General features: G+C 44.5%; 1 protein-coding gene across 5 annotated transcripts in view; it reads left to right on the top strand.

Annotated features, from left to right (window-relative positions):
• Positions 1-9,557: 9,557 nt before the first annotated feature.
• Positions 9,558-16,736, top strand: part of Rif1 (replication timing regulatory factor 1) — a 51,447-nt gene continuing 44,268 nt past the window's right edge. For 4 of the 5 annotated variants that reach the window (XM_057754912.1, XM_057754911.1, XM_057754909.1 and 1 more), the window contains exons 1-6: positions 9,583-9,728; positions 9,843-9,956; positions 11,728-11,806; positions 13,466-13,562; positions 14,693-14,820; positions 14,903-14,997. In XM_057754912.1, the coding sequence (XP_057610895.1) occupies positions 9,853-9,956; positions 11,728-11,806; positions 13,466-13,562; positions 14,693-14,820; positions 14,903-14,997 (503 nt within the window). In that variant the 5' untranslated portion in view covers positions 9,583-9,728; positions 9,843-9,852. The other variant, XM_057754910.1, reaches the window with a different exon arrangement.

The following is a 16,736-nucleotide window of genomic DNA, read 5'->3' as shown; positions in this document are numbered from 1 at the left end:
AAAACAATTTTTTTTTTTAAAGCTTGAAGCTACAGAGAAATTGTTACGAATTGGTTGGACCCTGAATTTTAAACCTTCTGACATTGTTATAAAGCATGTTTATCTCTTCTTGATAGTAGCCCAAGAAAATATGCTTAAATGTTACTAAAAGCCATGTATTTGTGAACCCACTTTAATGTCAAAAGCTCATCATTTGTGCACAATTTTCAGAAGATCTCTCTGGTAGGATTTGTTCGCCTTGCTGACTGCTGCTGGGTACAAACAGTCCAGGGCAGTAATTCTCAACTTGTGGGTCATGACCCCCTTGGGGTCCCATATCAGATATTTAAATTATGATTCATAAAAGTAGCAAAGTTGCCGGGCGGTGGTGGCGCACACCTTTAATCCCAGCACTTGGGAAGCAGAGGCAGGCGGATCTCTGTGAGTTCGAGACCAGCCTGGTCTACAAGAGCTAGTTCCAGGACAGGCTCCAAAAACCACAGAGAAACCCTGTCTTGAAAAAACCAAAAAAAAAAAAAAAAAAAAAAAGTAGCAAAGTTACAGTTATGAAGTAGCAATAAAATAATTTTATGGTTCGGGGTCAGCTCAAGAAGAGGAATTGTAATAAAGGGTCACAGCATTCTGAGGGCTGGGAATTTCTGGTCTAGAGAGAGGGAAGGGCAGAAGCAGAGATGCTGACAAGCGCTCTAAGAATAGTGGTACCCGCACTTGAAGGCACATTGTAGGGACTTTAGACTTTACTTGAATACAGTAATGTTTAATGTTTCCTTTCCTTTAAGTCACATGATCTCTAGATCTACCTTTCTTTTCTTTCTTTCTTTCTTTCTTTCTTTCTTTCTTTCTTTCTTTCTTTCTTATTCCCCTTTTCTGCCCCTTGATTCCTGGACCTGTGTATCCTGGCTATCACAGAAACTGTGCTATATATCGGATGCTGATTCAAAGCATATATTGACTTCTGGAGAACCCTACCCACACCCTCCAGGCTGTTATCACCTAATTGGAACTGTAACTGTGTCTTTGAAAAGCCATTTTATCTTTCTATCAGGCCAGCTGCTTCAGGATGATGGGGAACATGGTAAGACCAGTGGATTTTATTTTATTATTTTATTTTATTTTTGGTTTTTTCGAGACAGGGTTTCTCTGTAGCTTTGGAGCCTGTCCTGGAACTAGCTCTTGTAGACCAGGCTGGCCTTGAACTCACAGAGATCCGCCTGCCTCTGCCTCCCGAGTGCTGGGATTAAAGGTATGCGCCACCACCGCCAGGTCGACCAGTGGATTTTATAATCATGGGCCCACTGTCATATTTCTTTGGCTGTGAAATAAACTCCTTGGTTTGAAGCAATAGTGTGTGGTTTACCATGGTGATGGATAAGGCATTCTATAAGTCCATGGATGGTGATGTTGGCAGAAGCATTATGTGCAGAAAATGCAAATCCATAACCAGAATAAATATCTGCTTCAGTAAGGACAAAATATTCTTTCCATGGAGGAAGTAGTTCAATGTAGTCAACCTGCCACCAAGTCATTGACTGGTCACCTGGGGGAATGGTGCCTTATCTGGGGTTAAGTGTTGGTCTTTGCTGTTGGCAGATCCGGCACTCAGCAGCAGCTGTAGTTAGGTCAGCCTTGACAAGGGGAAGGCCATTGTTGTTAAGCCCATGCATCATGCCTATCTCTGCCACCATGGCCACTTTGCTCACGAGACTGCTGAGCAATGACAGGAGTAGCAAGGAAAGCTGTGGACTGTCCACAGAATGGGTCCTCCTACCTACTTGATTACTGACCTTCTCCTAAGCTGATATCATCTTTCCATGAGCATTTACAATGGAACACAAACATTTTCACATACCTTGTCCATTTGGAGAGATCTATCTACATACTTCTTCCCCAGATGTCTTTCTTACCAGTATTACAATCATGTTCTTCCCAAGTCCCTGGTCATCAGTCCATTGGTTGCAGCCCTGAATCAGTGAACAATTGCACATATGCCATTTCTCCTTCCAAGCAAAATGTAACTGCATGTGTACCACAAGAAGTTCTGCCCACTGTGAAGATTTCCTTTGTCTTTTGTCCCTGAAAGGCACTGTAATGCTGCAGCTATCTACTTCTGGGTGGTGCCTGTGTAACATTCAGAGCCATCAGTAAACCAGGCCCTAGTCTTCTCTTCCTCAGTCAGCCAATCATAGGTCACATCCCATGAGAATATAGGTGCATGCTCGGCAGCAGAGGGCATTAGTTTTTTTTTTTTCCCATGTTTTAATTTTTTTTTTTTTTTTTTTTTGGTTTTTCGAGACAGGGTTTCTCTGTGGCTGTGGAGCCTGTCCTGGAACTAGCTCTGTAGACCAGGCTGGTCTCGAACTCACAGAGATCCGCCTGCCTCTGCCTCCCAAGTGCTGGGATTAAAGGCGTGCGCCACCACCGCCCGGCTTTTTTTTTTTTTTTTTGGTTTTTCACATGTTTTAATTTTTTAATTTCCTATTTTTTAAACAAAAATAACAAATTAAGATGTAATCAGACAAAACAAAAATCATCACAGTGAAGTTGGACAAGGCAAACCAACAGAAGGACGAGCCCCAGGAGAAGGCACAAGAATCAGAGACCCACTCAAACACACACTCAGGAGTCCCCTAAAGGTACTAAACTGAAAGCTGAAATATACACGGAAGACCTGGTGCAGACCTGTGTAGGCTCTGTGATTGCTGCTGCAGTCTCTATGGGTTCATATGAGCTTTGCTCAGTTGATTCAGAGGGCTTTGTTCTCCTGGTGTTCTCGGTTCTTGTAGACCAGGCTGGTCTTGAACTCACAGAGATCCGCCTGCCTCTGCCTCCCAAGTGCTGGGATTAGAGGCGTGCGCCACCACTGCCCGGCTTCTCCTGGTGTTCTCCATCTCCTCTGGCTTCCCATCTCCTTCTGTCTCCTCTTCTGCTGGATTCCCTGAACCACGGGTGAAGGGATTTGATGGCAACATTTCATTTAGAGCTGTGTGTTCCAAGGTCTCTCCCTCTTCATAATGTCTGGCTATGAGTCTCTCTATTTGTTCTATCTGCTGTAGGAGGTAATCTCTCTGACAATGGCTATGAGTATAGCAGAATATCATCAGAGCATCAGTGGTCATTTTATTGATTATTTTATTTTTTTTTTTAGGCTAGTAGTGTTTGGTTTTGCCCTACCTCTCTGGACTATTTTGTCTCTGGTTCTTGGTCATCCAAGAGGTGTCTGGTGTGGGTTCCATCTCTTAGAGTAGGTTTTCAGTCAAATCAGACATTGGTTGGCTATTCCCCCAAACTATGTGTCACGATTGCCCTAGCAGATTTTGCAGGGAGGACAGATTGTAGATCAAAGGGTTTGTGGCTGGACTGATGTCCATGCTTCTCTTTTGGTAGCCTGCAGAGTACCTTCCTGTATCAAAAACACTAGAACAAGGGGGTGGAGGTTCTATGTAGGCACTAGCATTATCTCTCCATGTTCAATGAGTTGTAAGGGTGTTATTTTCAGCAAAGGGAACTTGCTATTTTATGGAGAGCTACCTATTGTCTTGCCAATAGCCTAGATTTTTTTTGAGGATTTCCATGGGACCCCTTTGGTCAACCACTCAATTAGGTATAAGCCAGTCCTAGTAATGGAAGTCTAGTTTGGTGACAAGAGATGACCAGTTGGGGCCCCATCTCCCTCATTATTTGGAGATTTCACTAGGATTGCCTTCATATATTTTAGGGAGTTTCTACTGTACTACATTTCCCTACCTTCCTCAGATGCCTCTCAATTCTGTCTCTCACCGCATTCCATCCTTGAATCCCTCATCCCCATGTCCACATGATCTTCCCATCTCCCGAACCCCATCCCCAGTCCACCCACAAAACCTATTCTATTTCCCCCTGTCAGGGATATTTATGTGTTCCTTTTATTTCCTTCCTCTATGCCTAACCTCTTTGGATCTATAGGTTATAACTTTGTTATCATTTATCTAACAGCTAATATCTACATATAATAAATACATATCATATTTATTTTTCTGGGTCTGGGTTACCTTAGGATTCTTTTTGGAGCCTGTCCTGGAACTAGCTCTTGTAGACCAGGCTGGTCTCGAACTCACAGAGATCCACCTGCCTCTGCCTCCCGAGTGCTGGGATTAAAGGCATGCGCCACCACCGCCCGGCCAGGATATTTTTTTTCTAGTTCCATCCATTTGTCTGCAAATTTCATGATGTCAATTTTTTTTAAAACAATACTCCATTGTGTAAATGTACCACATTTTCTTTATTCATTCTTCTATTGAGAGAGCTAGACTGATTCCAATTTCCGGCTATTATGAATAGAGTAAACATGGCTGAGCAAGTGTCCTAGCGGCAGGATGAATTTTACTCTGGGTATACGCCCAGCGTGGTATACCTAGGTCTTGAGGTAGATTGAATCCCAAACCTATGTAGATTTTCATAGTGTCTATACAAGTTTACCCTCCCACCAGTGATGGAGGAGTGTTCTACTTGCTCCCCATCCTCTCCAGCATGAACTGGCACTTTTTTTTTCCTGATCTTAGCCATTCTGACAGGGTAAGATGACAGCACCATGCAAGCGCTCTAACATCCAACATCCAGCTATATCCTTAACCCCCACGATTTAACCATAATTAAGAGTGAAATCAGAGCCGGGCGGTGGTGGCGCACGCCTTTAATCCCAGCACTCGGGAGACAGAGGCAGGCGGATCTCTGTGAGTTCGAGACCAGCCTGGTCTACAAGAGCTAGTTCCAGGACAGGCTCCAAAACCACAGAGAAACCCTGTCTCGAAAAACCAAAAAAAAAAAAAAAAAAAAAAAAAAAAGAGTGAAATCAGGTTTGCAGGAAGATGGGTGGAACTAGAGACCTTCCTGCAACATGAAGCCAGACTCAGAAAAACAAGTATTTATTTATTTATATTTATTTATTTATTTATTTATGCACAGAATCCAGACTTACGGAGAGGAGAAAATTTTATGAGACTAGAAAGGTATCTCTTGGGAACAGTGGAAAGCAGGAAAAAGACAGGAAGAGGTAATGGGGCCTGGATAGGATCAAATTACATTACACACATGTATAAAAATGACATAAGGAAACCAGTTGTTTTATTTAATCACTATATACCAATAAACTTTAAAAAATTAATCTGGGCCGGGCGGTGGTGGCGCACGCCTTTAATCCCAGCACTTGGGAGGCAGAGGCAGGCGGATCTCTGTGAGTTCGAGACCAGCCTGGTCTACAAGAGCTAGTTCCAGGACAGGCTCCAAAACCACAGAGAAACCCTGTCTCGAAAAACCAAAAAAATAAAAAAATAAAAAAATAAAAAAAAAAAATTAATCTGGGCATTAATGCCCAGCTTTCTGATCCCAGCTACTCAGGAGGCTGAGGTGTGAGGATCACAAGTTTAAGGTCAGCTTGGGTCACTGATTGAGCAAAACCCTGCCTCAAAATAAAGTGCTTTAAAAGGGTTAGAAGCATCTAACACTTACAATCCCCAGCATTTTTTTTGTATGTGTGTGTGTGTGTTTGAGGAAGAAGTTGTGAGTTCAAGGCCAACAAGATCTGCGTCAAAAAGCAAAAGAATAGCCGGGCGTGGTGGCGCACGCCTTTAATCCCAGCACTTGGGAGGCAGAGGCAGGCGGATCTCTGTGAGTTCGAGACCAGCCTGGTCTACAAGAGCTAGTTCCAGGACAGGCTCCAAAACCACAGAGAAACCCTGTCTCGAAAAACCAAAAAAAAAAAAAAAAAAAAAAAAAAAAAAAAAGCAAAAGAATAGCTGGGTGGTGGTGGCAGACACCTTTAATCCCAGCACTCCAGAGGCAGAGGCAGAGGCAGGCGAGTCTCTGTAAGTTTGAGGCCAGCCTGGTCTACCGAGTGACAGCCAGGGCTGCTAAACAGAGAGACCCTGTCTTGAAAAAAAAATACGATATGGCATTTATATTAACATGTGTTTGGCCTTTTCTTTGTGAGTGTGTGTGTGTGGGGGGGCAGACAGAGGGATTGGGAGAAGGTCTCTTGTGGCTCAGGCTGTTCTAGAACCAAGTAAGTACCACGATGGCCTTGAACACCTGATACTCCTGCCTCTACTTCCACTAGGATCACAGACAAATAACTCATTCCTGCCCCACCCACTGCTAAAATGCATATGTGCCACTCCACCCAGATCTGAAATCCAGTTCTCATGATTATAGAGAATGCACTTTATCCATGAAGCTACCTTCCAGCCCAAGAAAAATACTCTTAATCTGACAATCACAAAAGATTGACCCCTGACACAATGGCACAGACCTGTAATTCTATCGCTTAAAAGATGAAGGCAGGAGATTGAGGCTAGCCCAGGATACATGATGAGACCCCATCAAAACAATGTTTAATATTACCCGTTCACCTTCCTAGGCATGAGGACTTCAGTTCATTCTCTTAAGTTTGTTCTTTCAGAAGGCCCAACACCTAATAAAACAGTTTTTCTTCTTTTCCCATTATTTTTGTAGCTCTTGAGATTCCAAATCCCCCCACCCCAATATATTTAAGAATCAGAAAAAGGGGGTTGGTGAGTTGGCTCATCAAGTAAAAGTGTTTATTAGCAAGCTTAACAATCTGGGTTGGAGGCCTGGAGCTCGCATGGTGGAGAGAACCATCTTCCTCAAACTGTCTGACTTACATTTCTTTTTCAAATACACACACACACACACACACACACACACACACGTTAAAAAGTTAGGAAAAGCTGAGTGTGGGGGCACATGCTTTTAATCCCAGCATTTAGGAGGCAGAAACAAACAGACCACTATGAGTTTAAGCTCTAGGCCAGCCAAAGCTATACCGTGAAACCCAGTCTCAGCTCTGCCCCCTCCACAACAATAAAAACAAAAAAACCAAAAAAAATTAAAAAAAAGATTTCTGTTATGCATAAGTGAATTCTTTCCTGGCATACTGTTTAGTTGAGGATGAATTTTTGATCCTTCTGCCTCTATTTCCCAAGCGCATGGCCCTCCACTATCCCTGACTCTTCTGAAAGATGCATGTAAACATATAGATATTAATAGATGTATTATATAGTTTTTACATAAATATATTTTAATTTATATATATGTATAAAATCTTTAATTTTTGCTGGGCGTGGTGGCGCACGCCTTTAATCCCAGCACTTGGGAGGCAGAGGCAGGCGGATCTCTGTGAGTTCGAGACCAGCCTGGTCTACAAGAGCTAGTTCCAGGACAGGCTCCAAAACCACAGAGAAACCCTGTCTCGAAAAACCAAAAAAAAACAAAAAAACAAAAAACAAAAAAAAAATCTTTAATTTTTAAACAGGTTCTTTCTATGTAGCTATGGCTATTCTGGAACTTGCTGTGTTTATCATCAGGCTGGCCTTTGAACTCAGAGATCCACCTGCCTCTGCCTCCCAAGTGCTGGGATTAAATGCGTGCACCACCACACCTGGCTTGTTTTGTGGAGACACAAATGGTCTTTCTTCATAGCTCTGACTGGCCTGGTATTCATTATACATCCCAGGTGGGTCTGGAACTCACAGCCATTCTACGGCCTCAGACTTGTAAGTGTTGGGATTACAGATTTGTGTTGACTAGGTTTTCTAGAAAAGAGAAGCTTTGGAGGTAGCCAGCATTTCAGAAGATGTGTGGAAGAGTGAGTCTGCGGCGGAGGTGGGTTTTTTATATTTTTTATTTTTTTCAAGACAGGGTTTCTCTATAGCTTTGGAGCCAGTCCTGGAACTAGCTCTTGTAGACCAGGCTGGCCTTGAACTCAGAGATCCGCCTGCCTCTGCCTCCCGAGTGAAGGGATTAAAGGCGTGTGCCACCACCGCCCGGCCAGTTTTTTTTTTTTTTTAATCTTTAAGCTTTTTAGATCAAACAGAAAAACGACACCAAAGAGCAGAGCAGGGACCCCACTGAGATTGTCTGTAGCTGGATCTCACTCTACTTAAACTCAATACTTCTCAATATTTCTGCTGCAGGTGCCCGCGACCAGACCGCACAAAATTAAAGTCATTTTAGGAGGTCACGAGCCAGGTGTGGTGGCGCACGCCTTTGATCCCAGCACGGGGAGGCAGAGCCTGGCGGGGCGGGTCTCGGTGAGTTTTAGCGTGGCAGCAGCTGAATTTAAATCTCTATGGAAGGAATGTGGGTGGTAAAAGTGTAAAAGAGGGAAGGATTTCATCTCAAGGGTGGGTTTCAAATCCTCCTAAACCAGGCTGAGCACTCGTCAACGAGTGTATTTTTTGCTTTTGTGACAAGGTCAGTTTGAGTTGGAACTGTGGATATTGTCTACTTTAGCCTCCTGAATGCTGGGATAGAGGGGTGTACCACCATGCTTAACGGACCATAATTCTTTGAAAAGGAATCTTTCTAAAAACAAGGGTTCTTCACGAGGAAAAAAAAAAGTTTTGGTGGATTGTTGACAACAGCGCCGATGTTGGAACCCCGCGCGCTTCGTGTGTGCTAGGCTAGTACTCTGCTTACCGAACCCGGCCTGGGCCGACTTAGCATTTTTTGTTGTTGTTTTAAGTTTTTTTTTTTTTTCTTTTTGAGACAGTTTCATTCTATAGCCCTAGTTGTCCTGGAACTCCCCATGTTGACCGGGGGCCCTTGAACTCATCTGCCCGTCTCGGCGTACTCCATCTTGGGAGTAGGGAGTAAAGGCGTGAGCCAAGGTCCTGCAAGGTCCTGCTTCCTGGACCTTCTGGGCATTTAATCGAGACAATTCTGCCGGGCGTGGAGCGTGTTTAGAGGCGCACGGAAGGCTTTTCATTGGGAACCGCCGTCTTTAAGGGTTCCTGTAGTGTAGTTTCCCAACACCTGTGGAACGCTTTGCGAAGCTCACCCTCCACACCTGGGGTCAAACCGAAGGAAGATTCTAGGCAGCGGCCTGAGTCTGAGGAATCCCAAGGCCGAAGGGCGGTATTCTGAAATCTGCACATCAATACCGCCCTTCTCCAGGCCTTTGTTATGCACGACACTGGCCTCCCCCCCCCCCCACTTCTTCTTCGCAGAGAAATGTGCTAGAGGAAAATAATTGAGCTGTTATCAATCTGCTAAGCTCACTGCCCAACGCTTCAAAGTAGGCACCCTTGAGGGGTGCCCGTGACTTACCCCTAGGGCTCGGGCGTGTGGCTTAGAAATAGCTAGGCTTGCAAGGCGCAAGGCTCAGCATTGGACCCCCAGGAAACAAAAACCCAACAACAACAACAAGCCTAATAGCCTGCCATCGACTTTTCAATCAAATTGGCTCGCTCATTCTAGAGAGCACCGTACTTGGGAGTTTGCAAACTTGGTCTGCGGAGGAGCCCAGGATTGGATCAGGTGGAGTCGAGCGCCCCCACCCACCCCCGATTTCCAGCCCCCGCCCCCAGGGCTACCCCCCTCCCACCTGAAGGTGACCCAGGGGGCGGGGGCGGGGGCGGGGGCGGGGGCGGGCGGCAGGCCATCGAGCAGCCCGGCGCGCCGCCGCCGCCCGTTGGATTGGCTCGAGCCTCTCCCGCCAGGCCTGCCCGGCTCCCGCGCGCCGCTGTGGGCCCGCCCCCCGCCGCCATCTTGGTCGTGGAGGAGCGGGCGGCACGCGTGAGTAAATAGCGCGAGCCGGGAGCGGACGGCGGCCCTGGGCGGAGAGCGGCGGAGCGGACTTGCCGCGTGGGGTGAGGCGCGGGAGGGAGGCTCGGCCGGCGCTGCCTCTGCCCCCTCGCGGCCGCGCCGTCCTGAGAAGCGGCGGCGGGAACCGGGTAGGCGGGCGGACGAGCGGGAGGGCGGCCTTGCGAGCGCGCGGCCCGGCGTGCAGGTGAGGGCGCCGCGCGAGCCGTGCCACCGGTCACCGGTGTCTTCCGGCCTCGCTTCAGGGTGGCCGAGATGACGGCCGCGGGTCGCAGCCCCCTGGAGCCGCTCCTGGAGACTTGGGAGGACCCCTCGGCGTCTCCCGGCGAGCAGACGGACGCCTACCTAACTCTGACCAGGTGAGGCCGCCCGGAGAGACCGAACCGGGGCGGGGGACGCGGGGAGCCGTGGGGGGACGCGAGCGGGCAGCGCGGGGCGCCCCGGGCCATGCCTGGCAGGTGACGACGCGGGGCGCAGCGGCGGCGCCTGAGGGCTTCTTCGGGAGGCGCTTTTTTTTGTTTTGTTTTGTTTGTTTGGCTGGCAAGCGGGATCTTTGAGGAAAAGTTTGAGCTGGGAAGGAGTTTGAAGAGAGCCGCGCTTCTCCCGGCGAGCCCCGGACGCGGTGCGAAAGTTGGCGGCGGTCCGGGATGGTTTGCTGTAGTTAGGGGCAGGGGGTCCCCGCTCGCCCCCAAGTTAGGATCCTGCGGACGCCTTCTCGGGGTTGAGGGTATAGGTGCGCGAATCTTCAAGTCGTTCCCAGAATTGTCCTCCCCCCCCTTTAGACAGGGTTCTCCTGTGTCATAGCCTTGGCTGTCTCGGAGACCTGGTGGCCTCGAACTCTGAGATCCTCCTGCCTCTGCCTCCGAGTGCAGGGATAAAAGGCGTGCGCCACCTCCGCCCGTCTACTTACCTCCCTCCCCATAGAGCCAGGAACCTGGTTTTTACTTTATTTGAAAGACTAGCAGAGATTTTCTAAGATTTGGCAAATGACCATAAAATTAGAAAATATGTGAGTAGGGAAAGGGATTCTCATTTCCTTTTCTCATATAAAAGAGTCAAAAGTGAATAAATTGTGCAAGTTATTGCTTATTCGTTCGTTCTTTTTGGTTTTTCGAGACAGGAGTTCTCTGTAGCTTAGGAGCCTGTCCTGGAACTAGCTCTTGTAGACCAGGCTGGCCTCGAACTCTCAGAGATCCGCCTGCCTCTGCCTCCCGAGTGCTGGGATTAAAGGCTTGCGCCACCACTGCCTGGATCAATTTACCGCTTTGATTAGTTTACAGTATGTTTTCTATAGACTCTAAAGCTTTTTTTTTTTCCTTTTTCAAGACAGGGTTTCTCTGTGGTTTTGGAGCCTGTTCTGGAACTAGCTCTTGTAGACCAGGCTGGTCTCGATCTCCCAGAGATCCGCCTGCCTCTGCCTCCCAAGTGCTGGGATTAAAGGCGTGTGCCACCACCGCCTGGCTACTCTAAAGCATTTTTAAGGAATTGAGTTTTTTCAAGGGCTTGAAAGCAATCTTCAGAAACTTAAAAGTTCTTAATATTTGATACCAGTGTTGAGTGACTCTGGAACGTGAGCTCTACAGGTGGTTGTGAGCCTCCTGACGGGTGCTAGGAATTGAATGTGGGCCCTCTGCCAGAGTGGTATAAATTCTTAACCACTGAATTGCCTCTTCAATCCTGAAATTTACTTATTTTTTCTTTTTTGGTTTTTCGAGACAGGGTTTCTCTGTAGCTTTGGAGCCCGTCCTGGAACTAGCCCTTGTAGACCAGGCTGGCCTCGAACTCTCAGAGATCCTCTTGCCTCTGCCACCCTAGTGCTGAGATTAAAGGCGTGCGCCGGGCTTCTGAAAGTAATTCTTAAAAGTGATTACAGTACTTTTCTTTTTTTTTTTTTTAAATATTTTTATGGTTTATTTAACTTTATTTTATGTGCATTGGTATGAAAGTGTCAGATCCCCTGGAACTGGATCTTCAGACAGTTGCGAGCTGCCATGTGGGTGCTGGGAATTGAACCCGGGTCCTCTGGAAGAGCAGTCAGTGCTCTTAACCACCGAGCCATCTCTCCAGCCCCCTACAGTACTTTTCTGTTTGTCCTTTTTGCCTAAGCTTGTGTTCTGTTTCCTTTTAAAGTCGTATGACTGGACAAGAAGGAAAAGAAGTCATTGCAGAAATTGAGAAAAATCTTCCTCGGCTCTATACAGTTTTAAAGGTCTGTGTTTATTTTTGAATCTTTGGGATTCCAGGTGCAACTCCTGTCTTTCCAGTAAATGATTCTTCACTTGGGCTCTAGCATCACCCAGTGCATTTTTAACCCCGAATACACCATAGCAGCGGTAATATTAACAGGATTGCTCTCTCTTCTTTATTAAGTATGGTTCACCAGGTACTATTACCTTCTGTGTTTCTCACTTTATTTCCGTACTCTAGGGCCTCTGGCATGGTAGTGAAGTGCTTTCTATGTACCATCAAGCTATACCCACAGCAGGTCAGGAAACTGGTTTGTTGCTGAAGTGTTCAGGACTGCCTTAATTCAAAGCCTGAAACAGTTGTCACAGATAAAATCTCTTTGCTTTTTGCAAGTATACAAATATGTTATCTGAAAATGACAATTATACATGTTTTTGGTGGAGCAAAGGAGTTTTTGGGACATTTTTTACAGTAAAGCCGTGGCCTTAAGCCAGGTAGTTAGGTGACAATCCTCCTGCCTCTGCCGCTCATATATTAGGATTATAGGCTGGGATTAGCAAAATCCACAGTACATGTTAATTTGTTTTCATTCATGATCAATTTTTGATAATTATACCTACTTGAAAAATTGTTAATTATAGTTGTCTTGCTCCTCTTTTATTTAGTGGTGATAGTTACTATCGGGCAGTCTGTAGTCTTAGCCTCTCGACCACTTAGTGACTTCATGATGTGCCATCAACACTTTCCAACAAATACTTTGTTTTTAGAATGAAAATAATTGAATTAAATATCCCAACCTCATTGAAATTATTACTATTTTTTTTGACAGGGTCTCTAGTCCAGGCTTGCCTTGGACTTCTATATAGCTGAGGATGACCTTGAACTTCTGATCCTCCTGCCCCCCCAGTGCTGGGATTACAGGCATGTGCCACCACTTTGCATTTATGCAGTGCCGGGGATTGATCCCAGGGCTTCATGCATGCTAGACGAGTACTATACCAACTGAAAAAGTACATCCCCAGCCCCAAATTTCTTCATTTTTTTTTTAACTTTAGGATTGAGATAAAATGCCTGATATATAGTAGATACTTGGGAATTGCTACACTGTAACTGCTTCCCTCTCCTAGTCTTAGAGGAAGAAGGCATTGCTCCATTCTAAACCTAGGATGGCAACTTTTCATTTGAGACTTCCCTTACTCATTGTAGAGATATGCCCCCATTTGTTTCCTGTCTAATAATTTTAACATCTTTCATTTGTTGGCCTTTTCTTTGTTTTTGCATGAGATGTCATTTATCTTTTTTTAAAAATGTTCTTTCAGTTGATTTAAAAAAAATTTTAATACCTGCATGTATGTCTGTGTATCTGTGCTTTGACCATAGAAGCCAGAAGAGGGTGTCAGAACCCCATGAATTAGAGTTAACAGGCAGGTTGTGAGCTGCCATGTGGGCACTGGGACCCAAATCAAGACATTCTACCAGAGTAACTGCTGAGCTATCATCTTTCCAACCCCTTCAAGTCGATCTTTTTCTAGTTCCTTCTCCTTTGCCAGACATTGCCTGTTTTCACTTACTCCCAAAAGGTTGCCTGATTGATTGGATTAAAATGCATTGAATTTGGGTTGTAGTTGGATTTGATTCTAGAAACGGTTTCTCTGCTGTGAGTGTTATTTTGATTTTGTAGGCTCACATTTCCAGCCAGAACTCAGAATTGAGTAGTGCTGCTCTACAAGCCTTGGGATTTTGCTTATATAATCCCAAAATTACCTCAGGATTATCAGGTAGGTAAAATGATTAGCTATTAATATCTGTTAAGTTTAAAGTATAGTTTAAAGCAGTTAAAGTACTATTATTTATGGATTAATTTTACAATTTGTAGTTTTTCCCCATTTAGGAAGATATTTACTTGGTGTGTGAGCACCTATACTCAAGGTCAGAAAGCAACTTGGATTAGTCCATCTACCAAGGAAGTTCTGGGATTGAATTTATTATCAATTTGCTTAATGACAATGGCCTTTCTGGTTTAGTCTTGGATTGGTCCCAAACTGTTTTTTAGTAGGACACACACAACACACCCCTAATAAAAATTAAATATTTAAAATTACATACATATCCTACAAAAATTGTATGTGTGTATGTGTATATATATATATATTATATATAATTTTCCCCCTTTTTCGTTTTTCGAAACAGGGTCTCCTTATGTTACATAGCTCTGGATGTCCTAGAACTTGCTCTCTAGACCAGGCTGGCCTCAAACTCCACTCCTGAGTGCTGGGATTAAAGTTGTGCGCCATCACCACCCAGATAGAATATATTTTTTAAATTTGGAGTTAACAGTAATTTATCTGATTCATGTGACAGGCATGTTTCCTAAGGAACTTAATGAGATGAAGAGGTCTTGTATACTATGGTAAATGTTAGTTTGGAAGTGGTGGTATTGAAAGTATAGAGCTTGATATTTTCCAGGTGTTAAGTAATTCTATTGGTTTATAGTCTGCAATTGGAAAGGAAACCTACAGCTTGCATGTTAAGAATTGAGAGGTGGGCAATAATAAGGGTATCGTGAAGTTGTTATCTTCCCCTCAGTGAAGTGTTGCAGTTTTTTTCTCTTGCATAAGACTTGTTAGCATCCGAAGATGACAGTAGTTAATTGAGTTGTGTGAGATAAAAGGTTTGCAGTCTGCTACTGTCTGTTTTCTTTACCGTCTTCTGATTTAGTCAGGATTTTGTATTTTGACAAGAATTGTGATATCTGTCTCTGCAGATTGTCCAATCATCATGTCACACATATAAGAAATGGGAATTTCTGATCCTCTCATCTGTCTTTGTTGTTTTTATTTTGTGTTTGAGATTTTAAAGATTTTAAACTATGGTACATAATTGAAATTAAAACTTGCGTGTTTTTCAGAGGCAAATATTCAACAACTGCTTTTAACTTTGAATGGTATCATTAAGAGTTCAGACAAAAATGTGTGTACCAGGGCACTGTGGGTATTATCCAAACAGACGTTTCCTACTGAAGTTATTAGCAAAATGGTGAGTACTGGGGCATTTTAATTATATGCTAATAAAACTGTTCTGCCTCATTTGATTCGTGTGTATTTGTTCTGTCGTTTAGGTATCCAGTATTATTGATTCATTGGAAGTGCTACTAAGTAAAGGAGAGATACATTCTGCTGTTGTTGATTTTGAAGCATTAAATGTTATTATAAGGTATGCAGTTTGTTCTTGTATAAATTTTTGCTTTGGGATTTATATATATGGTGAGATATAGATATTGAACAATGGAGTTGGCAGTTTGCTACCAAGCCTGACAACCGGAGTTCAATCCCTAGTACCCATGTGAAAGGAGAGACCTATTCCTGCAGGTTGTCTGACCTCCAAGCACTCTGGATGTGTAGACATAAATGCTGGTACATGTACACATATGCACACAGGAAAAAATCTTAAGAGTAAGGTTTAGCCGGGTGGTGGTGGCTCACGCCTTTAATCCCAGCACTTGGGAGGCAGAGGCAGGCGGATCTCTGTGAGTTCGAGACCAGCCTGGTCTACAGAGCTAGTTCCAGGACAGGCTCCAAAACCACAGAGAAACCCTGTCTCGAAACCCCCCCCCCCCCCCCAAAAAAAGAGTAAGGTTTAAAAAAACAAAGGTGGATATCCTTTAGACCCACACCAAGCAAGAGAAAGATGAAAAAATTGTAGTTTTTTTTCCCCATTTAGGAAGATATTTGTGTGCACCTACACTCAAGGTCAGAGAGCAACTAGGAGTAGTCCATCTACCAAGGGAGTTCTGGGATTGAATTTATTATCATTATGCTTAGTCCTGGAACGAGCTCTTGTAGACCAGTCTGGCCTCGAACTCTCAAGAGATCTGCCTGCCTCTGCCACCCTTCTGCTGAGATTAAATAAACAAAAAAAGCGCCTCCCCAAGAAGCCCTCAGGCACCACCGCTGTACCCCGCATCATCACCTGGCAGGCCTAGCCCAAGGCGCCTCGCGCTGCCCACTTGCGCCCCCCAGGGCTCCTTGCGTCCCCTGCCCCCGGCTCGGTCTCCCCCGGGTTATAAGTTGCTGTTGTTATTTTTTACTGAAATAGTCTTGGCTATATTTCTGTTGGTAATATATTTTGGTCCTAAAAAATTGTATGTAAAGGCTTTCAGAATCTTAAGTGAGCTAGCCAGGAGCATTCTTGCACTTCCTCTTAGACATGCTGGCAGCACAGTTTACGTAGTTTAATTTTCTAAGTTTTCTTTAGTTGTTCAGCTGTTAGCGTTGTGTTCTGGTGCTATATGACTGACTTGGTAGATTATGATCACCTTTAATAATATTCAATTTGATAGTATAGTTATTGTAATTACAATTCTTGGTTTGTACATACTACTGTGCCTTTGTGGAGGTTAGAGGACACATGAGGGATTAAGTTCTTTTCTCCCAGTGTGGGTTCCAGAGATCAAAACTCAGGTCATCAGGCTTCCCAGCAAGCACCTTTACCCATTGAACAGCTTTGACTTTGAAACAAAAGTTATCTAAGATGAAGATTGTGAAAAGTCTAGAAATGTCCTTCCTGACACTCAGTGGTAGAGTGCTTTTTAAGCATGAGTGACTTTTTTTTTTTTTTTTTTTTGTTTTTCGAGACAGGGTTTCTCTGTGGTTTTGGAGTCTGTCCTGGAACAAGCTCTTGTAGATCAGGCTGGACTCGAACTCAGAGATCCGCACATGAGTGACTTTTTAAGCTTTAGTCACTAGTGCTGCAAGAAAAAGAACATACTAATCAAAACAGAATTCCAGGGCATATGCACATGGGCAATACAGATGTATGCAGGTACAATTTAATCTATTTCTCTGTATACACATTTTGTATTTCTGTACAAATTATACATTTGAGATGTATACATTTTGAAATAATTGGGTCATGTTATCCTGTGTGTTCATTTTTCTGGTAATTTCTTTTGT

The sequence above is a fragment of the Chionomys nivalis genome, chromosome 22 (assembly GCF_950005125.1).
Source record: "Chionomys nivalis chromosome 22, mChiNiv1.1, whole genome shotgun sequence".
In the NCBI taxonomy this organism is placed as follows: Eukaryota; Metazoa; Chordata; class Mammalia; order Rodentia; family Cricetidae; genus Chionomys; species Chionomys nivalis.
This window is presented reverse-complemented; position numbering and strand designations above follow the sequence as displayed.